The sequence below is a fragment of the Nesoenas mayeri genome (assembly GCF_963082525.1).
Source record: "Nesoenas mayeri genome assembly, chromosome: 2".
In the NCBI taxonomy this organism is placed as follows: domain Eukaryota; kingdom Metazoa; phylum Chordata; class Aves; order Columbiformes; family Columbidae; genus Nesoenas; species Nesoenas mayeri.
In genome coordinates, this window is record NC_137543.1 from 13913670 (window position 1) to 13935909 (window position 22240).

General features: G+C 42.9%; 1 protein-coding gene across 3 annotated transcripts in view; it reads left to right on the forward strand.

Annotated features, from left to right (window-relative positions):
* ZHX1 (zinc fingers and homeoboxes 1) overlaps positions 1 to 22240 on the forward strand; it is a 31090-nt gene that overhangs the window by 3524 nt on the left and 5326 nt on the right. For 2 of the 3 annotated variants that reach the window (XR_013921857.1, XR_013921858.1), the window contains one exon: positions 17062 to 20436. Coding sequence is in view for 1 of the 3 variants with exons in the window: in XM_080339928.1 (XP_080196054.1) it covers positions 17279 to 19903 (2625 nt within the window). In the remaining 2 variants the exon portion in view is untranslated. Of the gene's footprint in view, positions 1 to 17061; positions 20641 to 22240 lie in introns of those variants that run through there. The other variant, XM_080339928.1, reaches the window with a different exon arrangement.

The following is a 22240-nucleotide window of genomic DNA, read 5'->3' on the forward strand; positions in this document are numbered from 1 at the left end:
TTCATTTCCAGTTCTGATGTCTTTCTGTCAAGGAGCTGGAAGGAACTTCAGAAGGTCCACTCAAGTCTTTTTCATATTCTTCAGAGTTCAGTGAACTCTAATGTATTTCACGGAGCAGTGTCTCTACAACCAGTGAATCCTTTCTAACCAGCTTTAGAAATCAGCCCAGATTAAACAAAAGTCTGCAGTTGATGCTTGTTGAAAGATCAGTACCGTTCTTTTATCCTTAAGAGCTTTGGGATCATAGTAAATGCTAAAGTCCAGTAGAATTCAATGAAAGAGAGTATGATCTAAAGGGTCAGGAACTGGAATGTTTAGTGCATTTATTATACCATTAAAATTGTCGAAAGAGCAGTATCACGCTAAAGCACACAAGCAAGGAAAATCACTGGCAACTAGAAGAAGAACAGATATGGCTTGATGGGAGGACCTTTAGGAAAAGGGTAAAGAACTTTGAATATGCTACTTGTTGCAGTCTTTAAATGATGTCAAAGATGGCAAAGAATTTATTGCCACAAGCCATCCTTTAGCAGCATGACCTGTCCTTGTGCCTCATGAGTCTAGGGGAGCTCAACATATCCAGCTTCCAAAGACAAGGCTTCAAATTGTGATTGGAGCCATTTAAGAAAGTGAGTTTGGTGTTTTAGGTTCACTCCATGCACCTTGGCCTTCCCCAGCGGCATTTTGCGATCCGCTGCTCACTTTCCTGACCCGTTGGTCTCAATAGGAGTTGAAGGAATTTCTAACATGCTGCCAGGGGACTCACGACTTAAAGTGGTCGCTCCAGCAAGCCTCGAAGGCTGGCGGTTTTGTTTCAACAGTGGGCAGGCAGAGCTGTGTAATGAGGCGTGCGTAACGCCAGCCCTCGCGCTTTGGCAAAGGCGGCATCCTCGGTGCTGCCAGCACCAAATTCACCCCACCAGGCATGAGGACAGAAATGAGGTTTTGAACTTTCTAATGGTAGAAGTCCCACGTATTCAGCTCTCTGAATCTTCAAAGCATCTTGTGAGCTACATATATGGGATGGGAAGTAGCTGTTAGCTTACAATGAATGCTGTGAATTAGGCAATCATTTTATGTAAGTTTAAGGCTCGAATTCCTGTTTATAAGTTGGGAGTGTGATTATTTTAACATTGTCTTACCTTACAAAGGTGCTAAAAACTTGTATAGTTTTGTATCATCTAAGGCAGTCTTGGTAGAGGTCTCTAAGCTTGGCTTTCTAAAAAAGTGACGTGTTAGCCTAAATAAAACATGGTACGTGGTTGCCTTCCTCTGTGTGTTATAATGGAAGACATACTTTGGATGTCAAAATGCTGGTGATTTTAAAACTCTCTTGTTGGCTCTGTGCATGGGTGTAAGGCTCTGGTTTGGTACTTAGGTCTAAATAAGATCTAGGAGTGGTGTATGTCCTAAAAAGAGTAAAGGGGACATAATGGGGAAGGAGTCAGGAGAGAACATTTATTGGTGCCTGGGCTGTAGAAGCCTGGTGGTTAAACCTTGCTTACAGCTGTGTACTCCTTCAGAAAGTCCAGATTCCTAGTTAATCTTTAGAATTCCTCTAAAGTAGAAAACTACTGCCTTTTAATGCCTATCAGGAGTAGTTAGGCACTTGGCAGCAGTAGCCAAGTGAGCGAGATGAAGCAAGCGTGAAAACTCGGGGGTTTCTGTTCCGCAGTGGGACCCTCAGCAAGATGAAAGACATTTGTAGCTTGGGTGGAATTCTTGGAGCATTCACCACTGCACAACGTCCAGCCTTGTTTGCAGTGGCGAATACTTACGGCCCTCTGACCTCCAGACATCTCAGTGGGGATCTGGACTGACAAAAGGTTCACCACACCTGGACCATCATGTGAGTTCAAGTTTTTTGTGCATGGATCAGTTTGAGGAATCGGTGCCTGTGTAAGATCCCTGCTGGCATTGTAGGTATCTGGCTAAATACGATGCAAACCCACATGCCTTTACTCCTTGCATCTTATGAGTGTTGTTCAAATTTGACTTTTTAATACATTTTACATAAATTTGTTTGTGTGAGTAGGGAACTGGGTTTTTTATTTTGCTACAAGAAACAATTCAAGATGGAAGATGTTTACAGCTTTGGATGTTTTATCTTACAGTCCACAAATACTCATATAAAATCTAATTATTGACAAATAGTGTTCCTCCAGGGGCCTTGTTAATATCAGCTGTTTGTTGTTTCTTTTGCAAAAAGGGCAGAAGAGGTGAGGAAAAAAAATAATATTGAAGTAAAGTAAGTTTGCTCTTTCCACATATTGTAAAGAAAGTCACATGTGCACATCCTTACAGATATATATATTATTTATTGCGTATAATTTTCAGAGAGGGAGAAATTTTACGTTACTGAATACACTGAGGTTTTACTTCAGAATCCTTTGCTTTGCAAGCTTTCCAGTATATTAATATTTGTGTGGACGATGAGAATGCAGACACCGGACCCTGTGCTCACGCACACTTGCTGAGGAAGAGCGAGCGGTACTTTTACTGCAGTTTAGGCCAGATTCATGTGGGCACGAGCTGGTTCTTAAGGGTGGAATTGGCAGGTATGTGCTCCTTTATATGAGTCAATATCCTATTTCTTGATGTAATCCTCATGAAGTTACTATCCGTGAATTACTGAACAGGAGCTTCTTCCCTACTAGGCAGCGTTTAAGTTCAGACAGGCCGAGGGCTGGGACTGGGGATTGCTCTGCACCAGAGCAGCTTCTCTGCACTACTCTGAGTGGAAAGATTCAGTCATTTCCACCCAAAGCAATGAAATAAGAAGCTCAGTCAGCCATTTCATCTTGAGATACCCCGCCCTCCAGAAGAAATATTAAAAAGAAAATGTAGGGTTTGGCCCGTGCATATTCCAGTAATTTCCACTGATTAAGTTGATGCTTGTAATTGGGATCTAGACAGGCAGTGTTTTGCAAAATACAATTTTTTTAATTTCAGTAGAGGAAGTTACAAGATTAATATAGTCCCTTTGATATTTTATTTAACCCAATAACTGCTTGGGAAGGAAAGAGTCTGTTTAGTTTACCTTTGTCCTAGATTCAGTTTTAATATCTAATGTTTAAATGAAGGGGGGGTTGATCTTTATTCTTAATGATTCATGCTGCCTCAAAGCACAGTGGTTTCTAGTTGTGTGCTGCCTTTCCCACTGGGGGATGCAAACAAAAGAACAATAATTTCAGACTCCTCCTTCAGTTTCCAAGAGAACCTTAGCTGCTCAGGGATAGCTTTGAATTTTAAAAGCATTTTTCTTCCAAATTATGTATTGATTGCACACAAAATAGCAGTGCTGTAATATGCAATTTAAAACAAATGCACGATGGTGCTCATTTGCTTTTAATGCTGCTTTTTCCAGCAGAAAAACAAAAAGTGGATTCTGTTCCCATAAACCCGTCTTGCAAAATCCTTACAAACATTTATTAGTCTAGACACAAAATATTCTCGCCCGGCATCAGTTTGACGATGGCAAAAAAAAGAGAAAAAGAAAAAGAAAAAAAAAAAGGCGAGTTAATATTCTATTTGGCTGTCAAAAAAGAAAAGGAAAAAAACAAACCAAACTTGCCCCAGGCTAGTGAACCAGTAACATTGTGCTGGGGTTGCCTACAACAACAGATGCATCTTACTCCCATGGGGTTTCCAGGCCTGCCTGTTCTCTTAGGCTGAACTTGGACAGTCTCGTACACATTCTCTTCGAGTACCACACCCCAGTCGTACCCTGGGCTCTTTTAATTTGGGTGATTTAATAATGACACATGTTCGTCTTGCCTCTCATTACCAATCTTTGTATTTCCTTCTCTCTCCCCAGATCTCATTTAACTAATGCATTAATTCAAAAACAATCCTAATATATGGGAAGGGGAATAATTGATAGAAATCAAAATGGTTAATCATAATAATCACAGTTTGAATCTGTATGTAGGGAACCTTGGTTTAAATGATTTATCTTGATTTGTATTTGTGCTTTTGATAACTTTCCTAAATGGCAAATGATTCCCATTGTTTGGTATTATGGTAGTTTTCAGAGTTTTGTTTTGTAGAGAGATGAATTATATAGGTGAGTATTTATTTTCTCAGTCCTTTAGATCAACATACACTCCCTTGGAGTATTACTTTTTACTTTTTGTCATTTTCTTAGAAAATAGTGAATTATGCATATCTTGTTTTTCAGATAATGGTTAGTTCCTGTTATTCCCAGTTTATGTCAAACTGCATTTGATTGGAAGTTAAAATTTTATTTAAAATTCCCGTAAACAGCATAACATGTCTGTATTATTAATTAAACTACTATAAATATGTAGAATATCTAAGAATACCTTTATTCAAGCATGACTATTCTTTTTTAAACCTATGGATTTGTGAGACAAAATATTATACATTTTTATACACTAGATTAAATTTATTGTTCCTGAGATGGTGTATCCATGTCTGTTGAGATTTTAGACCTGGCAGAGCTCATGCTCAAACCTGAATTGGAGAACTTACATAGAAAACAACCTGCCCTGCTTTATCAACTTCTGTTATTGAGAAAACAATTCATGTCTTCACTCAGAGCAGATGCCTCCAGAGTGAAGGTCTGTCTATAAGGTTCATCATCGACTACCACTAATTCAGTGTTTTCACTAAGAATTTCTAACTTAGTTCACTAAGACAACTTGCTGCTAAAAAGAAAAATAATTATATGAAGTAAAGCTGTCCATTTGAATGCTGTTTTTTTTAAATCAGTGCTTTTTATTTATTGATAGAAACTTACCAGTTTGCAGTTACAACTACTTGAGACAGTCATCGGTGCTCTTAGTGAGAGTGACTGGTTGTAGTTGGTAAATGATATAGGTGTTACTAGGTGTTACTCACATGAGGGAATGTGTTCTTGGAACATTAATGCAGATTAACAAAGCGTTTCTCACTAAAACTGATTTTGATTTTCCTACCCTAAATGAGGTTTAAACATAATATTGATTCTTCTGTTCCCTCCCGACTCTGATGCTGTTCTGTTTTGTGCTGTGTATTTTTTTCTTGGCTTATCTGTTGCTTCTTAAATGTGGTTTTATGAACACATACAGTATTTTTAAATAAAATTCTATTGCCCATTCTCATTTAAATCAGTGAGACTATGATTTTGACCCTAGGATATTTATACAGCTTTAAACTGCGTACATATTTCAAAAAGGAGCTAATCCAACTTTTTAAATGATGTTTAATGCAAAAAAAAAGCAGCAGCCCCACAGCTCTTCATTTTAAGCACAGTGTTTTAGTTAACTACGTATTTCCCACTGAAATCCTGTTGTGCTCATCTTCCACCATTATTCTAGTACGTGAGAGACAAAAAGTGAACCCAGGTAGTCTGGTTTTGATAATCCTTGTGCTTCTGCTGCAGGAGTTCAGCAGACAGGGCAGAAGGTGCAGCCTTGGCCTCACCTCAGCCTGTGTCTCCCAAACTGGGGCTGTCCCCTCGAGCAGGGCTCTGAGAGGCCTCACGTGTCTGGTGGAAAGTCAGTCGCAGAGGTGAGGTTCACATGCAGGGTTTGGGGCGTCAGCCTGGGTAACAGCGGAGCAGGGAACCGGTCTGGGGGAACACTTGATGGTTCTTACTGGGTTACGTTGCTGCTGCACTGAAGGCCTTGGTTTAGGTGAGCCGGGAGCGGTGTGAGACAGCGTCAGGCCATTGTTGGGCTCCGAATCCAGCAGTGCTTGTGAAGTAGAACATGTTAAACACGATGACTGCAAACTCACTGTGCCACGGGCTGAGATACTTGTTCTGGTCTGATGACTCTTTAAGACCCTTCATTACTCTGTGGTAACTTGAGTACACAGTCATCTCTCCAACTCCTGTAGGTGACTGTACTTCGAGATTCAGCTTTTTATTCCTATGTTATACTTGGAAGGCTCTGTAGTCCCCTATCTTTTACCTTTTTTGTCACAGGGCTGATTGGCAGCAAACAGTGTTTATCCACTCTGAATGCATGAGGCAGGGGTGTGAGAAAGGGGGATCAGTCTTTGTCACACACAGAATAAGACATTATCTCCCACAGAAATCAGCGGGAGCATCTAAGTAGTGGAGTACAGTGCTCAGCAGGGGGGTGCAGTCAGGTCACTGTTGCAAATAAAAATGCTTTGCTTTTTGCAAAGGTTAACTTGGTATATAGTGGTATTTTATGAGATAGCTGAGACCAGCAGAGAGTGTTTATGCAGGCAGCTTGGGCTTCCTTTTAGTTATAACCTGAAATATCCCCAAATCCTGGGGAGAAATATTAGGCTAGAAGGGACTTCTGGAAATCATCTAGTCCAGCCTTCTGGTCAGCAAAGTTAACTGGGAAGATAGAGGGGGTTGTTTGGTGTCCTACCAAGTTTTGAGAACTTCCAAAGATGGAAATTCTTTCGAAGTTCCCAGCAGATCTCCACAACCTTTCTAGACAGCTGGTCACAGCTCCTCACCAGCGCTGAGATGCTGTTGCTCTACCATCACCATGCCCCTGAAGTTATGTTCATCTGTAGCAGACCAAGAGTAAGGTGAGAGGCAGGTAAACCTGAGCTATAATAACTTGACAGCTCCACCTTGGTCCTGACAGTGATTTAGTGGGAAGACTTGCACTTAATGGCAGTAACCAAGTGCCCTGAATATGGAGAGGGAAACTTAAGTGTTGTATTTGTGTTGTGAAAGTGCTGCTGCATGACCAGCATTATCAGAGGATAACACCCTGAAGAACTTCGGTAACATCAGCTGTGCTTGCAGGCATGAACATGACATTTTCCTGCGTCTCTCTGGCATGTAGGGACTGTCAGTAGGGACTAGGTGCATTCTTGGTTTTGTCTGTCCTTAATATATGTGATTCAGCTTACAATTGTCAAGCTGTTAAGTGACACTAAAAGCATTCTGGAGCCACATTTAAAAAACAAAAAAGTTTTAAAATGTCAGCTCCATAGTCACATTTTTTACTTCCTAAGTGGAGAAGCAAATCATGTGGCAAAGAAAATAAAGGACTTTTTATGCACTCTGTGCTACTTGACCTTCTCACAAAGTGGCAGCAGACCTGAGAGGCCGGAGGAGGCTTTAAGGAGGGGATGGGATGAGAAGCAGGTGTGTCCAGGGCATGCAGAGGAGGTTCTGAGGAAGCACAAGTGAGCAAAAGTCCACGGTAGCCTAAGTGGCAGGGGAGGCTCTAAAGTGTATTTGCAGCCTTGATAATGCTCTAATGTTGGGCCATGCAATAGAACTATAATTTTATTTTTTTCTTTTAAAGTGACACTCCAAGTTGATGCTTTTTCCTCATTCAGAAAACACTGGGTTTATACATTTATTTCAAGTATTTTGGGATCCTTTACAAGGTACTTAAATTATACGTCTGAATCCTGGTGTGCGCAAGTCTGCGTGTACATGTGGAGCATGCAGCAGTGTGTATTAGTGTCACCTGGTGAGTCCGTTCTAAGTCCTCATTTTCAGTGTCTTATAATCGTTGAAATGAGAATTTCTCACATATTGTTTCTATTTGGAGGCTGCTTTTGTTCTCCATTCATTGAGTTTTGGGGGCATGTTCAGCTGGTTCAAGAGCGAAATTAACAGGAGGGAAGCAAGGAGGGGGAGAGAGGCAATCTCAATGTAAAAGCTGTGTTATCTTTTTTCTGAACAGCTCTGTGCCTCAGGGATTTGACATAGGAAATTCAAATTTGGCAAGGATCTAGCCGTGAGGTCTGAGAAATGCATTCTGCTGTTTAAAAAAAACTGTGAGTCATAACATATCACCACCTTCTTGTATCCAAGGTAGAATTTGCAGGATGTTTTGTTACCTGCACTTGATGGTGCTTTTATGCCCGTTAGGCACACTTGCAGGCTGCTTTTAAACTACCTGTATTAAATGGATCCTCCCCCTCCGTGTATCTGGTTATTGTATTGGCATCGTCAGCGCAGTCCTTTAGCTGCTGCTGCTTCCCGTGCTCCTGCAAAAGCCACTGGCCTCGCAGGAGGTATAAAAGCCTTGGAAGCTGGTGAGCCCAGAGAGCTCCCAAGACTGTTAATTGCTCTTGAGAAAATATCATTTTGCTCCGATGACAAGCAAATATTAATGAAAGCAGATAGCAGCCGATTCGAAATCTGTTTTCCAATGTGACGAGGGTGCGTACAGTGAGTTGTGATCAGTGGAGGAGGGGGAGAGGAGAGGGAGACAATCTGTGCTGAGCTGTGTCACCTTTAAAAGCGCGGGGGTTCCTGTGCAGCACGAGGGATGATTAGAGAATGAGTCTGGTGATCTAGCAGAGGAGACCATCTGTAGGACGGCAGCTTTGCGCTCTGGAGAGGCTGAAAGGTGTCTGGGGACACAAGCTCCGGGAAGTGAAAGGAAGGTCTTATACTTGCAGCACTAAATGAGAGCCTGGGAAAACGAAGATCTCTAGAAATTTTTCGTCTAGGGGAGGAAAAAAATGCAGATTCAAGTCAAAAGGAACATTTTGTGAAATCATGTCTGTGCCAGATTGTTTCATTTTAAAGAAGGAAATCCCAGGAGAATAAAACCTTTTGTTTTGACGTTTTAAGGAGAAGCTTTTTTGATAAACAATTTTTTAAATTAAAATTTTTTTACTGTTCTGTGTTTTTAAAAGCCAATCTGAAACATTTTTGTGATTAATTAAATGTTTATTCAGCCGAAACATATTTAATAATCTTTTCATGTCAGTAGCTTATTTCTTCCTCCTTTCCTTTTCCTATGTAACAGCACAGGAAGCAAAACAAAACAGAACTGTAGCCATGCAAAAGAAGTGTCCCTAACTCTGCTGCCATTTTATTGGGTATGATAAGCATTTGCATAAGTCTGATACTCACTTTTAAGAATAAACATGTCGAGATGTCTGATGTTAAAAGTGCTGAGTGCTCACCATTTGAATTGAACACTTTAGAGATCAAAAAAGAGAAGACCCGCCCATGTGAGGTTTAGCTGCCATGGATCATGTAGAAAATACAAGCTTACGTGACTGAGGAGCAGAGCCATGCACCATATATTGAAGGTATATAATACATATAGTACATTAAAGGTACATCTTCATCAGTGCACCCATGATTGTTAAGTGCTTGTCATGTTTGATGAGTAGTTTCTGTATGATCAGACATAAAAACTGGTTATGGCTTTGTGTGTCAAAAGCAGTCGCACAAGTCACTGTACGTAGAGGTACGTGGGCGATATTTTGTAATAGAGAAGGATACTCCAGGTCATTGAGTGCTCACTTCTGGCCTGAAATTTTCAAGTTTACTTGGATGGAACCTGCTGGTTACCCATTAAAGCCAATAGGGATGGGGTAATGGAGAAAGTCGCGTGTCCTGTGGCAGGGCCTGGTGTCTCTTCCCCATGCTCCAGCACGGGTCTGGAACTGGAGGACCCGGGGCTGTGGGTGGGCAGGCGGCGCCGCAGCTTTTGGTACGTGACCCCCTCAGCACAGACTGTAGCGCAGCAAGGACCCTCAGTGTGTCCTGATCCGTGTAGCACACACCAAGTCCCCCTGAAATCAGTTTGACAAGTTGCACTCCTGTGTTGGACTACAACCAGACCTGATTTTAAAACGTGAATCCAACGTGAGTATTGCAGGGTTTAGATAGAGATCGGTCTTTATTTTGGAGTCATAAGCAGTAATGCTCTCTGAACTTTGCAGATAATGAACAACCGAAGAAAATGGCACTGTAAAATCAAGTCCTTCATCCTTCTTGCTGAGAGGCAGTACAGATCACAGCACATTAGCCTGTACTGAGCTCTGTGCAGAATAGTTTTTGACGTGGATATGTCTACTCTGAATAAATGGTAATAGTTAGAAGGCGGCTAAACAAAGGATCAACAATTGTGTATTGTCATGGATTAATCAGACAATATAAGGAGAAGACAAAACAATGTTTTTTGTGTTGAGAGAGTTCATAGGCAATCTAGGTGACTTTAATAGTTAGAAGCAGGTTTTGTTGCTTCATCTTCTCCTGAGCCACTCTGTTTGCGCATATTCTTAAAATCACATTATTTGGGTCGGGATTTTTTGTTGGTGTGCTCTTGCTGCACGCTGGTGTGGAAGTGTCATACAGCAGAGAAAAATGCCTTTTCATAAAGCATACAAACTGAACACACAGTGAATATGTTCTGTAATCTCATTTATTTTCTTGCTGCATCAGCAGCTCCTGTTTGGGGGAGGAAAGGAAGAGGTGGGTAAAAAAATAATACTAGAAACAGTTTCTTTTATGTGTGTCTACTACTGTCAACCCTTTGTCTGTTCCTTCTCAAACTATATGCAAAGGAGCAAAAGGTTTCTGCCTGCATTTAGAAAGTACTTATATAAATGTTTGTCCAAATGTGCTGTAGAGGCAACTTTAAACATTGAATTCCACTCTCAAATTCCACATCTGTCTTCATTTTTAATTATTAATGAATTGAAGTTTATAAAGTGTTCATGGTCTGCATCTGAAGAGCAGTGTCCTGAGCAATTGCCATCTCAAAGATAAAATATAAGATTCTGGACTGTCCAAAAAGTATGGCTGCACTTACTTTGTTATGTTCCTGGAAAAATGTCTGTTTCATGGGCTGGTTTTGCTAGGAATGTCAATTGTATGAAAATCTGAGGTAAAATTACAAAGGGGGATTGTGGTGATGAATGTCTTGAGAGATTAAAAGTACAGCTGATCGAAAGTTTATCGTGGGATCCTTTAATTGAAAAATGCTGGTTTTGACAAAGCAAACACCTGAAATATTTCATTACAAACCAAATTGCACAATATAATTTTAATATTAACAGTGAAGGATTAAACTCTTGTCCAGGTGAAAATATAAATTCTTAAACAATATTAAGTCATGTATTTGACCCTAAAGTATCTAAGGGACAAGCCAAAAAAAATCTCTGAACCATTAGTGATGATCTTCAGGAATTCCTGAAGAGTGCGGAGATGTCTCAGATGGGTCCGAGACAAGCAAACACAGTATCTTGTCTTGACTGAGGGACAAGCATGAGCAGAGGAGGAGAACACATAGAGAATCGCAGATCAGATAATGGGTTCTTCATTCCCGGGACGATAGAGGAAGAATTGACTAAAAAACAGTCTTTAAGAACCTGGAGAATTGCAACGAGATCCTTAAAAAGGTGGATTTGTCAAAACCAGATTATGTCAAGCCAATCTGATTTCGTTTTTGGGTGTAGTAATTGGCCTGTTGGAACAGGATGTTGCAAACCTTACTGAAGTCAAGATAACACGGCAAGGTCCTGCATGGCGTTCCTGTTAGCAGTACCAGGGAGGTGTTCTAGAGGACCTGAAGGACAAGGAGGATAAATAACTGGTTGGATAAACTACTTGAGTGTGAGTTTCCATATTTCATAATCCCCTGCGAAACTGAGAGAACATGTCAAGCAGGGTGCTACAAATAAAACAATCCTGTTAGCACCAAGGAGAAGAGAATGGAGGTTTCTATAAAGTCTGTAGAGAAAAGAAGGCTGGGAAGGGTTGCAAACACCCGGCTTTGTTGAGATTTTAGTGAGTGGAACTGTACCATGACAGACAGAGATATGATACAGAGACTTAGCTCAAAGGCCGCAGGTGATGCAGTTGCATGTGGACCCGTAGGGTTACAGGCACTGTGAAAGCTGTTGGGTAAATGAGGGGACTGGAGAAAAACACTTATTGATAAGTTGGACAGGTTTCCTGTTTTATTCGTTATCTCCAGCCTTATCTGGATCATGCTTCAATGCTGCATGTCGGATCAAACATTGCTTTCACTTGCGCCCTGTACTGTCCTCAGTGAGCCTGTAAGCTCACAGAATCACAGAATGTCAGGGATTGGAAGGGACCTCGAAAGATAATCCAGTCCAATCCCCCTGCCGGAGCAGGAACACCCAGATGAGGTTACACAGGAAGGTGTCCAGGTGGGTTTTGAATGTCTCCAGAGAAGGAGACTCCACAACCCCCCTGGGCAGCCTGTTCCAGTGTCTGTCACCCTCACTGAGAAGAAGTTTCTTCTCATATTTAAGTGGAACCTCCTGTGTTCCAGTTGGTACCTTTGTACCCTTGTCCTATCATTGGCTATCATCAAGAATAGCCTGGCTCCATCCTCGTGACACCCTTTGTATATTTGTAAACATTAATAAGGTCACCCCTCAGTCTCTTCCAAGCTAAAGAGACCCAGCTTCACCAGCCTTTCCTCATAAGGGAGATGCTCCACTCCCTTCATCATCTTCATTGCCCTACGCTGGACTCTCTCCAGCAGTTCCCTGTCCTTCTGGAACTGAGGGACCCAGAACCGGACACAATATTCCAGATGTGGTCTCACCAGGGCAGAGTAGAGGGGAAGGAGAACCTCTCTCGACCTACTAACCATCCCTCTTCTAATACACCCCAGGATGCCATTGGCCTTCCTGGCCACAAGGGCCCAGTGCTGGCTCATGGTCATCCTGTTGTCCACCAGGACCCCCAGGTCCCCTTCCCCTACGCTGCTCTCTGATAGGTCATTCCCCAACTTACACTGGAACCTGGGGTTGTTCCTACCCAGATGAAAGACTCTACACTTGCCCTTGTTACATTTCATTAAATTTTTCCCTACCCAACTCTCCAGTTTGTCCAGGTCTCTGGATGGCAGCACAGCCTTCTGGTGTATCAGCCACTCCTCGCAGCTTGGTGTCATCAGCAAACTCGCTGATAGTACACTCTAGTTCCTCATCCAAGTCATTGATGAATATATTGAATAATACTGGCCCCAGCACTGATACTTGAGGCACTGCACTAGATACAGGCCTCCATCTGGACTCTGCTCCACTGACCACAACTCCCTGGCTTCTTTCCTTCAGCCAGTTCACAGTCCACCTCACTACCCAATCATCCAGTCCCCACTTTCTCAGTTTAGCTGTAAGGATCCTGTGGGAGACTGTGTCAAATGCTTTACTGAAATCAAGATAGACCACGTCCACTGCTTTGCCATCATCTGTCCACCTTGTTATGTCCTCATAAAAGGTGATGAGGTTGGTCAAACTTGACTTCCCCTTGTTTTGAAGCCATGTTGACTCCCCCTAATGACCCTCTTCTCCTTGATATGCCTTGAGATGGCACCAAGGATAAGTTGTTCCATCACTTTCCCAGGGATGGAGGTGAAGCTGACTGGTCTATAGTTACCCGGGTCCTCCTTCTTGCCCTTTTGAAGACCGGAGTGACATTTGCTTTCCTCCAGTCCTCAGGCAGCTCTCCTGTTTCCCAAGACTTGGCAAAGATGATGGAGAGTGGTCCAGCAGTGACCTCAGCCAGCTCCCTCAGCACCCACAGGTGCATCCCATCCAGACCCATGGATTTATGGATGTCCAGATTGCCTAATTGCTGCCTAACCCAGTCCTCATCAACCGAGGCAAACTCCTCCATTGTCCTGCCTTCCTCTGGGGCCTCAGCGGTACAGGGCTCCCCAGGACAGCCCCTGGCAGAGTAGACAGAGACAAAGAAGGCATTCAGTAACTCTGCCTTCTCTGTATCTTCTGTCACCAGGGCACCCACCCCATTCATCAGTGGGCCTACGTTGCCTCTAATGTTAGTTTTATCTGCCATGTATTTGAAGAAGCTCTTTCTGTTGTCCTTCACCACGCTCAAAAGGTTTAATTCTAAGGAGGCCTTAGCTTTCCTGATTGCCTCCCTACATCCTCTGACAACAGCCTTATACTCTTCCCAAGTGGCCAGCCCTTCCTTCCATGATCTGTAAACTCTCCTCTTCCATTTGAGCTTACCCAGCAGTTCCCTGTTTAACCCCGCAGGTCTCCCGGCTCCCTTCCTTGACTTCCTACGTGTGGGGATGCTCTGATCTTGAGCCTGGTAGAAGCAGTCCCTGAACACTAACCAACTGTCTTGGGCCCCTTTACCTTCAAGTACCCTTTCCCATGGGATTTCCTCTAGTAATTGCTTGCAAATGCCAAAGTTGGCCCTACTGAAGTCCAGGGTTGCGATTCTGCTTGATATTCTTTTCCTTCCACATGAGATCCTGAGCTCCACCATCTCATGGTCACTGCAACCAAGGCAGCCCTCAACCTTTACTGCTTCAACCAGACCCTCCTTGTTGGTGAAGATGAGATCCAGCAGTGCACCTCTCCTAGTCGGCTTCTCAACCATTTGCATCAGAAAGTTACTATCAAGGCACAGGAGGAACCTCCTAGACGGCTGGCTGGCTGAGTATGCACTCTGTGGACCGCCTGTTGTATTAGTTGCTGCCCCTTCATAATTTTCCTCAACTGATATCCGAACCTGTATTTAAGTCACTTTTGGAGTGCTAAAACCCTGTTTCTCACCGGTTTAATAAAAGTTGTTTTGGACCCTGTTGTCCCTTAAACTAACCTCGGGGTGCCTCCGTGACAGCGTCCTATAAAACCAGCCATTATCAAAGAATCCAAAGCCCTGCCTGTAGCACCAGTCTTGTAGCCAATCATTTATGGACTGAATTCTTCTATTCCATCCCACACTGGCACCAAAAATTGAAGGGGGGAAGAGAAAATAACTTGCGCCCCAGACCCTTTCACCAACCATCCCAAGGCCTTGAAATCTTTCTACATTCCCCTCAGACTGCGGGATGCAGCTTCCTCCCCATCTGTCTGGAAGATCAGCAGTGGATAGTAGTTCCTTGGGTGCACCAGGTTGGGGAGCGCCCTGGTGATGTCCCTGATCGGGGCTCCAGGTAGACTACGTGCTTCCCTGCAATGAAGGTCAACTCTGCATATTGGGCCCTCTGTCGCTCTCAGAAGGGAATCGCCTACTACAATTACCTTTCTTTTCTTTCTTATCAGAGGCAGTCTTGAGGTGTGGAGTCAACCATCTCTTGCTATGTGGCATCGTAGGCAGGCCTTGCACCACATCCTCACCTGCCTCCCCTTCAAGATGCAGGGCCTCCGACCTATTGCAGAGGGGCACCTGGGGGAGCAAAGCAGGCTCAGAGCTCACTCAGGCTCTGCCTACAGATCCTACGTGCTGCGCTAGCGCTGCAGAGCACCGCAGTCACTCCTCAAACTGTAACCTCAGCCCGCACAACCAGTTGTGAAGTAGCTCTTGAAAATGGGCATTTCTGAAATTTTACTCAAGATGGCAGAAAGATTAGGTAATACCACCCAGCTCTTCCCCAAGAGCATTGCTCAATGCTGAGTCTTGGCAGTTGTCTGGCTTTTGTGAAGAGCCCTCCAGCCCCACAGAGCAGCAGTGTGGTTAATAGTGCTCTACCTCTTGTCCCTCATGGTACAGAAGCGCATAGATCCATTTAGCTTCGCTTATCATTCTCTCCCTGAAAAGATAAATGAGGTAGCCTGCAATATGTACTTTGTATATACATGAAAATAAATATCTTTTACACTTCTGTGCAGTTTTACAGACTGCCAGCATTAACTTGTAGAAGAAGGGTATCTTTCAACTCCAGTACTATTAAATAATTGTCATCCTGGAGTGATGATTTCCCAAGATTTATTGAACACTGTCAGCGTCCTTTATGCCGTGTAACCATATCCTTGGCGTAAAAAGCCTGTCGTGTCAGGCTGTGCACTCTGGATGTAAGTGCAGAAGTAGTGCAGACGGTGACTCTTAAAAACATATGGGGAGGATTTTTATGAAAAAGTGAGGTGAGACACACAGTTTCAAAACCAGAGCTTATGGAGCAGCACTGGGTGGCAGCTATGGATGAACCTTTCTGTCTTTTGCCTGAAGAAATAATGTGACTCTAAGAATTATTTATCTTCCTTCCTATCCACAGCCTCTGCCCTCCTATAATCAAAAAGAATCATCTTCTCATACAGTGAGAAATACTATTCTTCCCTTTCCCATTTCTTGTACCTGTCTGTCTTCCTTTCACACTGTTCTTTTTCCTTTAAGACTTTGTCATGAACAAAGCTGGCCTTCTGTTTTTAACCTGTTATATGCTGTTCCCTTTCTAAACCTTCTGAAACAGCTACTGAGTATTCCCCTTGAACTTCGGCGTGCCCCCACTTTGGGAAACAGATTATGTTCCACTATCTAAAAGTTCATGTACCTATGGGATTTCTAGTGTAAGAAATCAGTGTATGATTTTGTTTCAAGAAGAAAACTACTAGCGGAGTTTATAACCCTCTGCAGAAGTCTGTGCATCATTTCCAACAGACTAGTTGTGGTCCCCGTGGGATGAAATTCCAGTCTGTGCTATTTAGGATTATATTTATTCTCTGAATTTCTGTAGGCCTCAAATTTATTTAGCGGTACTTTAGTTTTTCTTAGAAATAGACAAGGAATTCTAAACAGAGAATATGTAATTTTGTTTGGCTTCTGCTTGCTATATCGGTCTTTAATGCTTTTTCTCTCTGTTACAGTTCACACAATCAATCATGTCCCTGTTAATGCATAGAGGCATGAAAACAGATTTTTAGTTAATTGCCATGTGCTAGCAATTAACTTTTATTGGTTTGGGATTGGTCTTCAATTGGAGAATGACATTTGGGGAGCTAGGAAGAAAGGATAATCATCTTTTGTCTGTCAAAGTGCCTTAAAACCGCATTGTTTTGCCTGTTTTCAGACTGAGGAGAAAGGCCCTGCACACACTCATGCTCGCATGTATAATGCAATAGTAAAACATTCTAAACCTGCATTTTCTGGGACTTTTCACAACCTCTGACATGAAAGACATCATAGAGTCAGTACTGCAGGTGTCACACTGGGGTTGAATTTGTGATAGGAAGGACTTGAACTCACAGGGCAGACAAGTTGTCACAGCGTAGACAAAACAGCCCAAAGGAAACACTGCAGATGTAGGATAACTGACCTCAGCGCTGTGCCAACAAAAAGGCTTCTGAAGAAAGGGAAACAGTTACCTGGTTTACACCATCCTGCTTTGTGCGTTTCAGTGCATTGACACGAACTAAAACAAATTTCAGTCTGTAATAAGTGGGTTGGATTTTACCTTTCTTAACTTAGCTTTGAGTAACTCTTTTTGAAATGAGTCTGCTGGTTACAGGGGGTGAACAGTAGCAGACTGAACCCCAGAAGACTGAATTACCTTAAGCCAAAATGTGTAGCAGAATAGAAGTTACTCTTTAAATTGAACTAATTCCATTGTCTCTTCTTTGCTACAGGTGGTGGATGTGGACTTTAAAGCAGTGTGTCTCAACATTTCATCCTCAACTATCTATTTTTAACCTGATTGCACTACAAAAGAAAAGCTGCTAATGGGATAAATGTTGAGACTTTACAAGAACTGACTTGAAGTACCGAAAGCCATTATTATTAATCAAGAAGAGCTTGAAGCTAAGTCTGTATCTGACCAGTCACAGTCATTGCCACATAACAGGCATGGCAAGTAAACGAAAATCAACAACACCGTGCATGGTCTTAGCCAACGAGCAGGATCCGGATCTAGAAATGGTATCAGACGCGGAGGAAGGACCACCTGCAGTCACGCCAGCAGATAACCCCACAGCGGAGAGCGTAACAAGTGATGAGGATGCTCATGAGTGTGTGGATTCAGACAATCAGAAAAATACAAATAAAGTAGAAGGTGGTTACGAGTGTAAATACTGTTCTTTTCAAACTCCAGATCTCAACATGTTTACTTTTCACGTGGATTCAGAACATCCCAACGTAGTACTAAATTCATCCTACGTTTGTGTAGAATGCAATTTTCTTACCAAAAGATATGATGCTCTCTCAGAACATAATTTGAAGTACCACCCTGGAGAGGAGAATTTTAAATTGACCATGGTGAAACGTAATAATCAGACAATCTTCGAACAAACAGTAAACGATCTCACTTTTGATGGGAGTTTTGTCAGAGAAGAAAACGCTGAACAGGCTGACTCTTCTGAGGTCCCCTCATCAGGGATCTCAATTAGCAAAACTCCTATTATGAAAATGATGAAAAACAAAACCGAAACTAAACGTATCGCCGTTTTCCACAATGTAATTGATGACATTCCTGGTGAAGAAAAGGGAACTGAAAATGAGCCAAAATCTGAAGAAGCAGCGGAAAACTCACCACCGGCAGTTTCCGAGTCGAAGGCGAGCCATCCGGTTGTGTGCAGCACAGCAGACGTGGCCAGCGCAGTGGTGACTCCAGCACCGGTGCTTCAGCCGGGGGTGGCACAGGTTATCACAGCTGTCACAGCCCCACAGAACTCAAACCTGATCCCAAAAGTCCTCATACCTGTAAACAGCATTCCAGCCTACAATACTGCTTTGGACAACAATCCCCTTTTGCTTAACACCTACAACAAATTCCCATATCCAACCATGTCGGAAATCACCATCCTTTCCACTCAAGCTAAGTACACAGAGGAACAGATTAAAATATGGTTTTCTGCCCAGCGTCTGAAACACGGTGTGAGCTGGACGCCGGAGGAAGTGGAGGAAGCAAGGAGGAAACAATTTAACGGCACGGTGCATACTGTGCCACAGACAATTACCGTTATTCCGGCACACATTTCCGCCGCTAGCAATGGTTTACCTTCAATTTTACAGACATGCCAAATAGTTGGTCAGCCAGGACTTGTTCTCACTCAAGTTGCAGGTGCGAACACGTTACCAGTAACAGCCCCAATAGCTTTGACTGTAGCAGGAGTCCCAAACCAAACACAGTTGCAGAAGAGTCAGATTCACACTGCTCAGCCTATTGCGGAAACCAAACAAGTAGCTGCCGTTCCAGCCCCTCAACCTATCAAAAATGAATCTGCGCTGATGAATCCCGACTCCTTTGGCATCCGGGCAAAAAAAACAAAGGAGCAACTGGCAGAATTGAAAGTCAGCTACCTTAAAAATCAGTTTCCTCAAGATTCAGAAATTGTTAGACTTATGAAAATAACGGGCTTGACTAAAGGAGAGATCAAAAAGTGGTTCAGCGATACACGCTACAATCAGAGAAACTCAAAGAATAATCACGGGATTCATCTCAACAGTGATTCATGTGCCACCATTGTTATTGATTCAAGCGACGAAATGAATGAGTCCCCAACGGGAGTCGCTCCGCAGAGCAAGTCATCGTGGAGCACTTTTCCTGATTTCACCCCACAGAAATTCAAAGAGAAGACTGCTGAACAGCTGCAGGTCCTCCAAGCAAGTTTTCTTAATAACCCTGTCCTGACTGATGAGGAGATGAATAGGTTAAGAGCCCAAACCAAACTGACCAGGAGAGAGATTGATGCCTGGTTTACAGAAAGAAGGAAATCTAATGTGTTGAAGGAAGAGGGAGCTGACTTGAATGAGACCAATGCTGGCAGCTCAAAAGAAGAGGCTGGAGAAGCATCTGTGGGAGATGGAGCAGCAGGAGCAAAATCAGGGTGTTCCACTTCAAGCAAAATAAGCAAAAAATCACCAGAGCAGTTGCACATGCTCAAAAGTTCCTTTGTCCGCACTCAGTGGCCATCTCCACAAGAATACAACAAGCTGGCAGAAGAAACTGGGCTCCCAAGGTCGGAAATCGTGAGCTGGTTTGGAGATACTCGCTACGCCTGGAAAAATGGGGGATTGAAATGGTATTATTATTACCAGAGCGCCAATGCGAACAGCCTGAACGGCCAAGGCTTTGCAAGGAAGAGAGGGAGAGGGAGACCCAAAGGGAGGGGGAGAGGGAGGCCGCGGGGGAGGCCTCGGGGAAGCAAGAGGTTAAACTGCTGGGACAGAGGTGTGTCTGTCATCAAATTCAAAACTGGAACAGCAATCCTGAAGGACTACTATATGAAGCACAAATTCCTTAATGAGCAAGACCTCGATGAACTGGTAGCCAAATCTCACATGGGCTATGAGCAGGTCCGAGAGTGGTTTGCAGAAAGGCAAAGGAGATTAGAACTTGGAATAGAGCTGTTTGATGAGAACGAGGAGGAAGATGAAATGCTGGAAGATCAGGAAGATGAGGAAGAAACAGATGATAGTGATACCTGGGAACCCCCCCGACACGTTAAGCGTAAACTTTCAAAATCAGATTGATGTGCAATTTAGGGGCGAGAAACCTATGAATTAGGTTTGATGTTCCAGTGAAGAGCCAAATGATTTTTCATGGCCTTCAGTTTAGCAAGCGCCTGCTCAGCATCTTTCTTCCACCTAAAAGAACAAGGGAAAGATGCTACCTGTGGAGGCAACAACTGTTGGCTTCCTCGCTACAAGAGATGGACCTGCTCAGGCCTAGCCGAGGACGTGGGCTTATAAATCAGACCCAGTTCAGCTCCTCCTCTTCCATCCGCGTTACCGATGGGAAGGTTCATGTTCTTCATTCACGTGACTGCTTCTCAATATTTAATTGCCTTATGTTGTTTAATTCCAAAAAAACACAGACTCATTTTTTCGTTGGTGTAGGAGAACTTTGCCTGCTCATGAAGGAGGAAGACACAAAAACCTAAGATGTCTTTTTGCAAACGTCGCTTCGCCTGAAAGGTTTCAAGGCCTGGATTTATTTCTTAAAGAAAGAGTTCAAAACAAAAGAGAAGGGGAAAAGTGTCACAAAGGAATCAATGGACTTAGGGGTGAGGATTGCTTGGTTTAAGAACGTGAGGTGATATTGGCACCTTTTGCGTATCTTCAGAGTGTTTTGGGTTTACAGAACTTGTGTTGAAATGTTCCTTGTTGATAATTATGAGCTAACCGAATGAGTAATGCTAGAAGATGCTTTTTGTTACATTTAACTAGTGTATCCTACATCAGTTTAATTTAAATGCCTGACAGACTTGATGCAGCTGATAGTAACATTCTTTTTTAGCTTGTGCATTCTTTCCTTTGCTGGAAATGGTAAGAAAAGTATGTATATTTCTAGCTAAAAAGAGTACTTTCTTGAAATCTTACACTGAATTTTAAGGTAAACATGAGGTGGAAACTGCCTAAAAATCATTCAGAGTTGCATAGAAGTTTGTAAGAACACACAGGTACAGAGATGAAAAGTGTCTTCAGGTGCTAGTAAGAAAGATTTTCAAGTAAGTTGTGGCAATGACATGATGTTTAATTCTCAAACAAAATGAAGTTATATGGCTTTTAGTTGCTTAGGAATGATAAACATGCTGGTGTTTAATTGTTCTTCAACAATAGCCCAGCTGAATGATTTGTGTGCAAGTTTAACTTAAATTCATTATAATGGATTGAGCTCGTCACTGTGCTGATTGTTCTTAGGGCTGCTGAGTGGAGACACTGTTAGGAATGGTTTGATCTACCTGAACTCCAGTAGTAGTTTAACCTGATAAAATCATCCACATCTTGAACAAGTGTCTTTAAAACAGAGGGGAAAAACAAGTCTCAAGACGTTGAAGTCATGGTAGAGTTTGAAATAACAACTTAAAAACAATGGACCAAATTCACAGAAGTTAGTTCAGGCAGATGTCTGGCATCCTAGAGAACTGGTACTCTGAGGAAGAGTAGTTTGTGTTCTTGCTACTGTCAGTCTGCATTTTTTAGGAACATGTTACTTTATATTTAGATGTCAAAAGATGATGATGAATTGGTGCTGCTGTCACCAGCTTTGTCTGCTTTTGCATTGGCACCAACGGAAAGGATACTTAGAATCTCCTTTTGCACATCAGTCAGCATCTACTCTGTAGGCTTACGCATCTGATGGCCAATGAGACAGATTAGTGAAGAGAAAATGTGTCCTAATGTTTCCGCATCTCCAGGATCCTATTCTTTCTTCCCCGCTGTGATAACTGTGAAAAGACCAAGAAAGTCCTTTTAGTCATGAGTTTCTGAAGCAGAAGAGTCCATGTTAGATCTGTTTTTCGTGCCTGATGTGGGTAAAACCCAGGTCAAAGCAAGAAAGGGGATAATGTGAGACAAATAATATTGTTAACCTCCCAAACTCGCCTTCCTCTCTGGACACTTTAGCTGCCCTTCTGCTCCCAGATGGAACAGGCTGCCTGCGTCGCAGGAGATGTTCTGCATGAAAAACATTTACCAGGGTGAGCTCTTCTGACTGCTTGAGATTGCTGGAAAGAAAAAGGCAACAGCTTTTGGTGTGTAACGCAAATTTGGTGATGAACCTGTTCCCTGGCTTCCAGTACTCAAATGGGTGAGGCACAAAGCGGCCAGCAATGCTAGAGAGGATGAGCTAAGGATCCCTCAGTTTAACTTTGAGGTGAGGGGGAAGCAAAACCGTCTTGTCAGCGTGTTTCATTGGAGTGCTCGTGAGTCTGGATGTGAGGTGGCGTAAGAGAGATCAGGATCTGGCCTCTTCGGCATTGACTGTGGCACAAGGTTGGGAAGTATTCTTGTTGGGCTGGTAATGGTGTGAATGAGGCTGTTGTAGAGCCAGCAGATAAAAGAAAGACTCATGTTAACTTCAGGCTC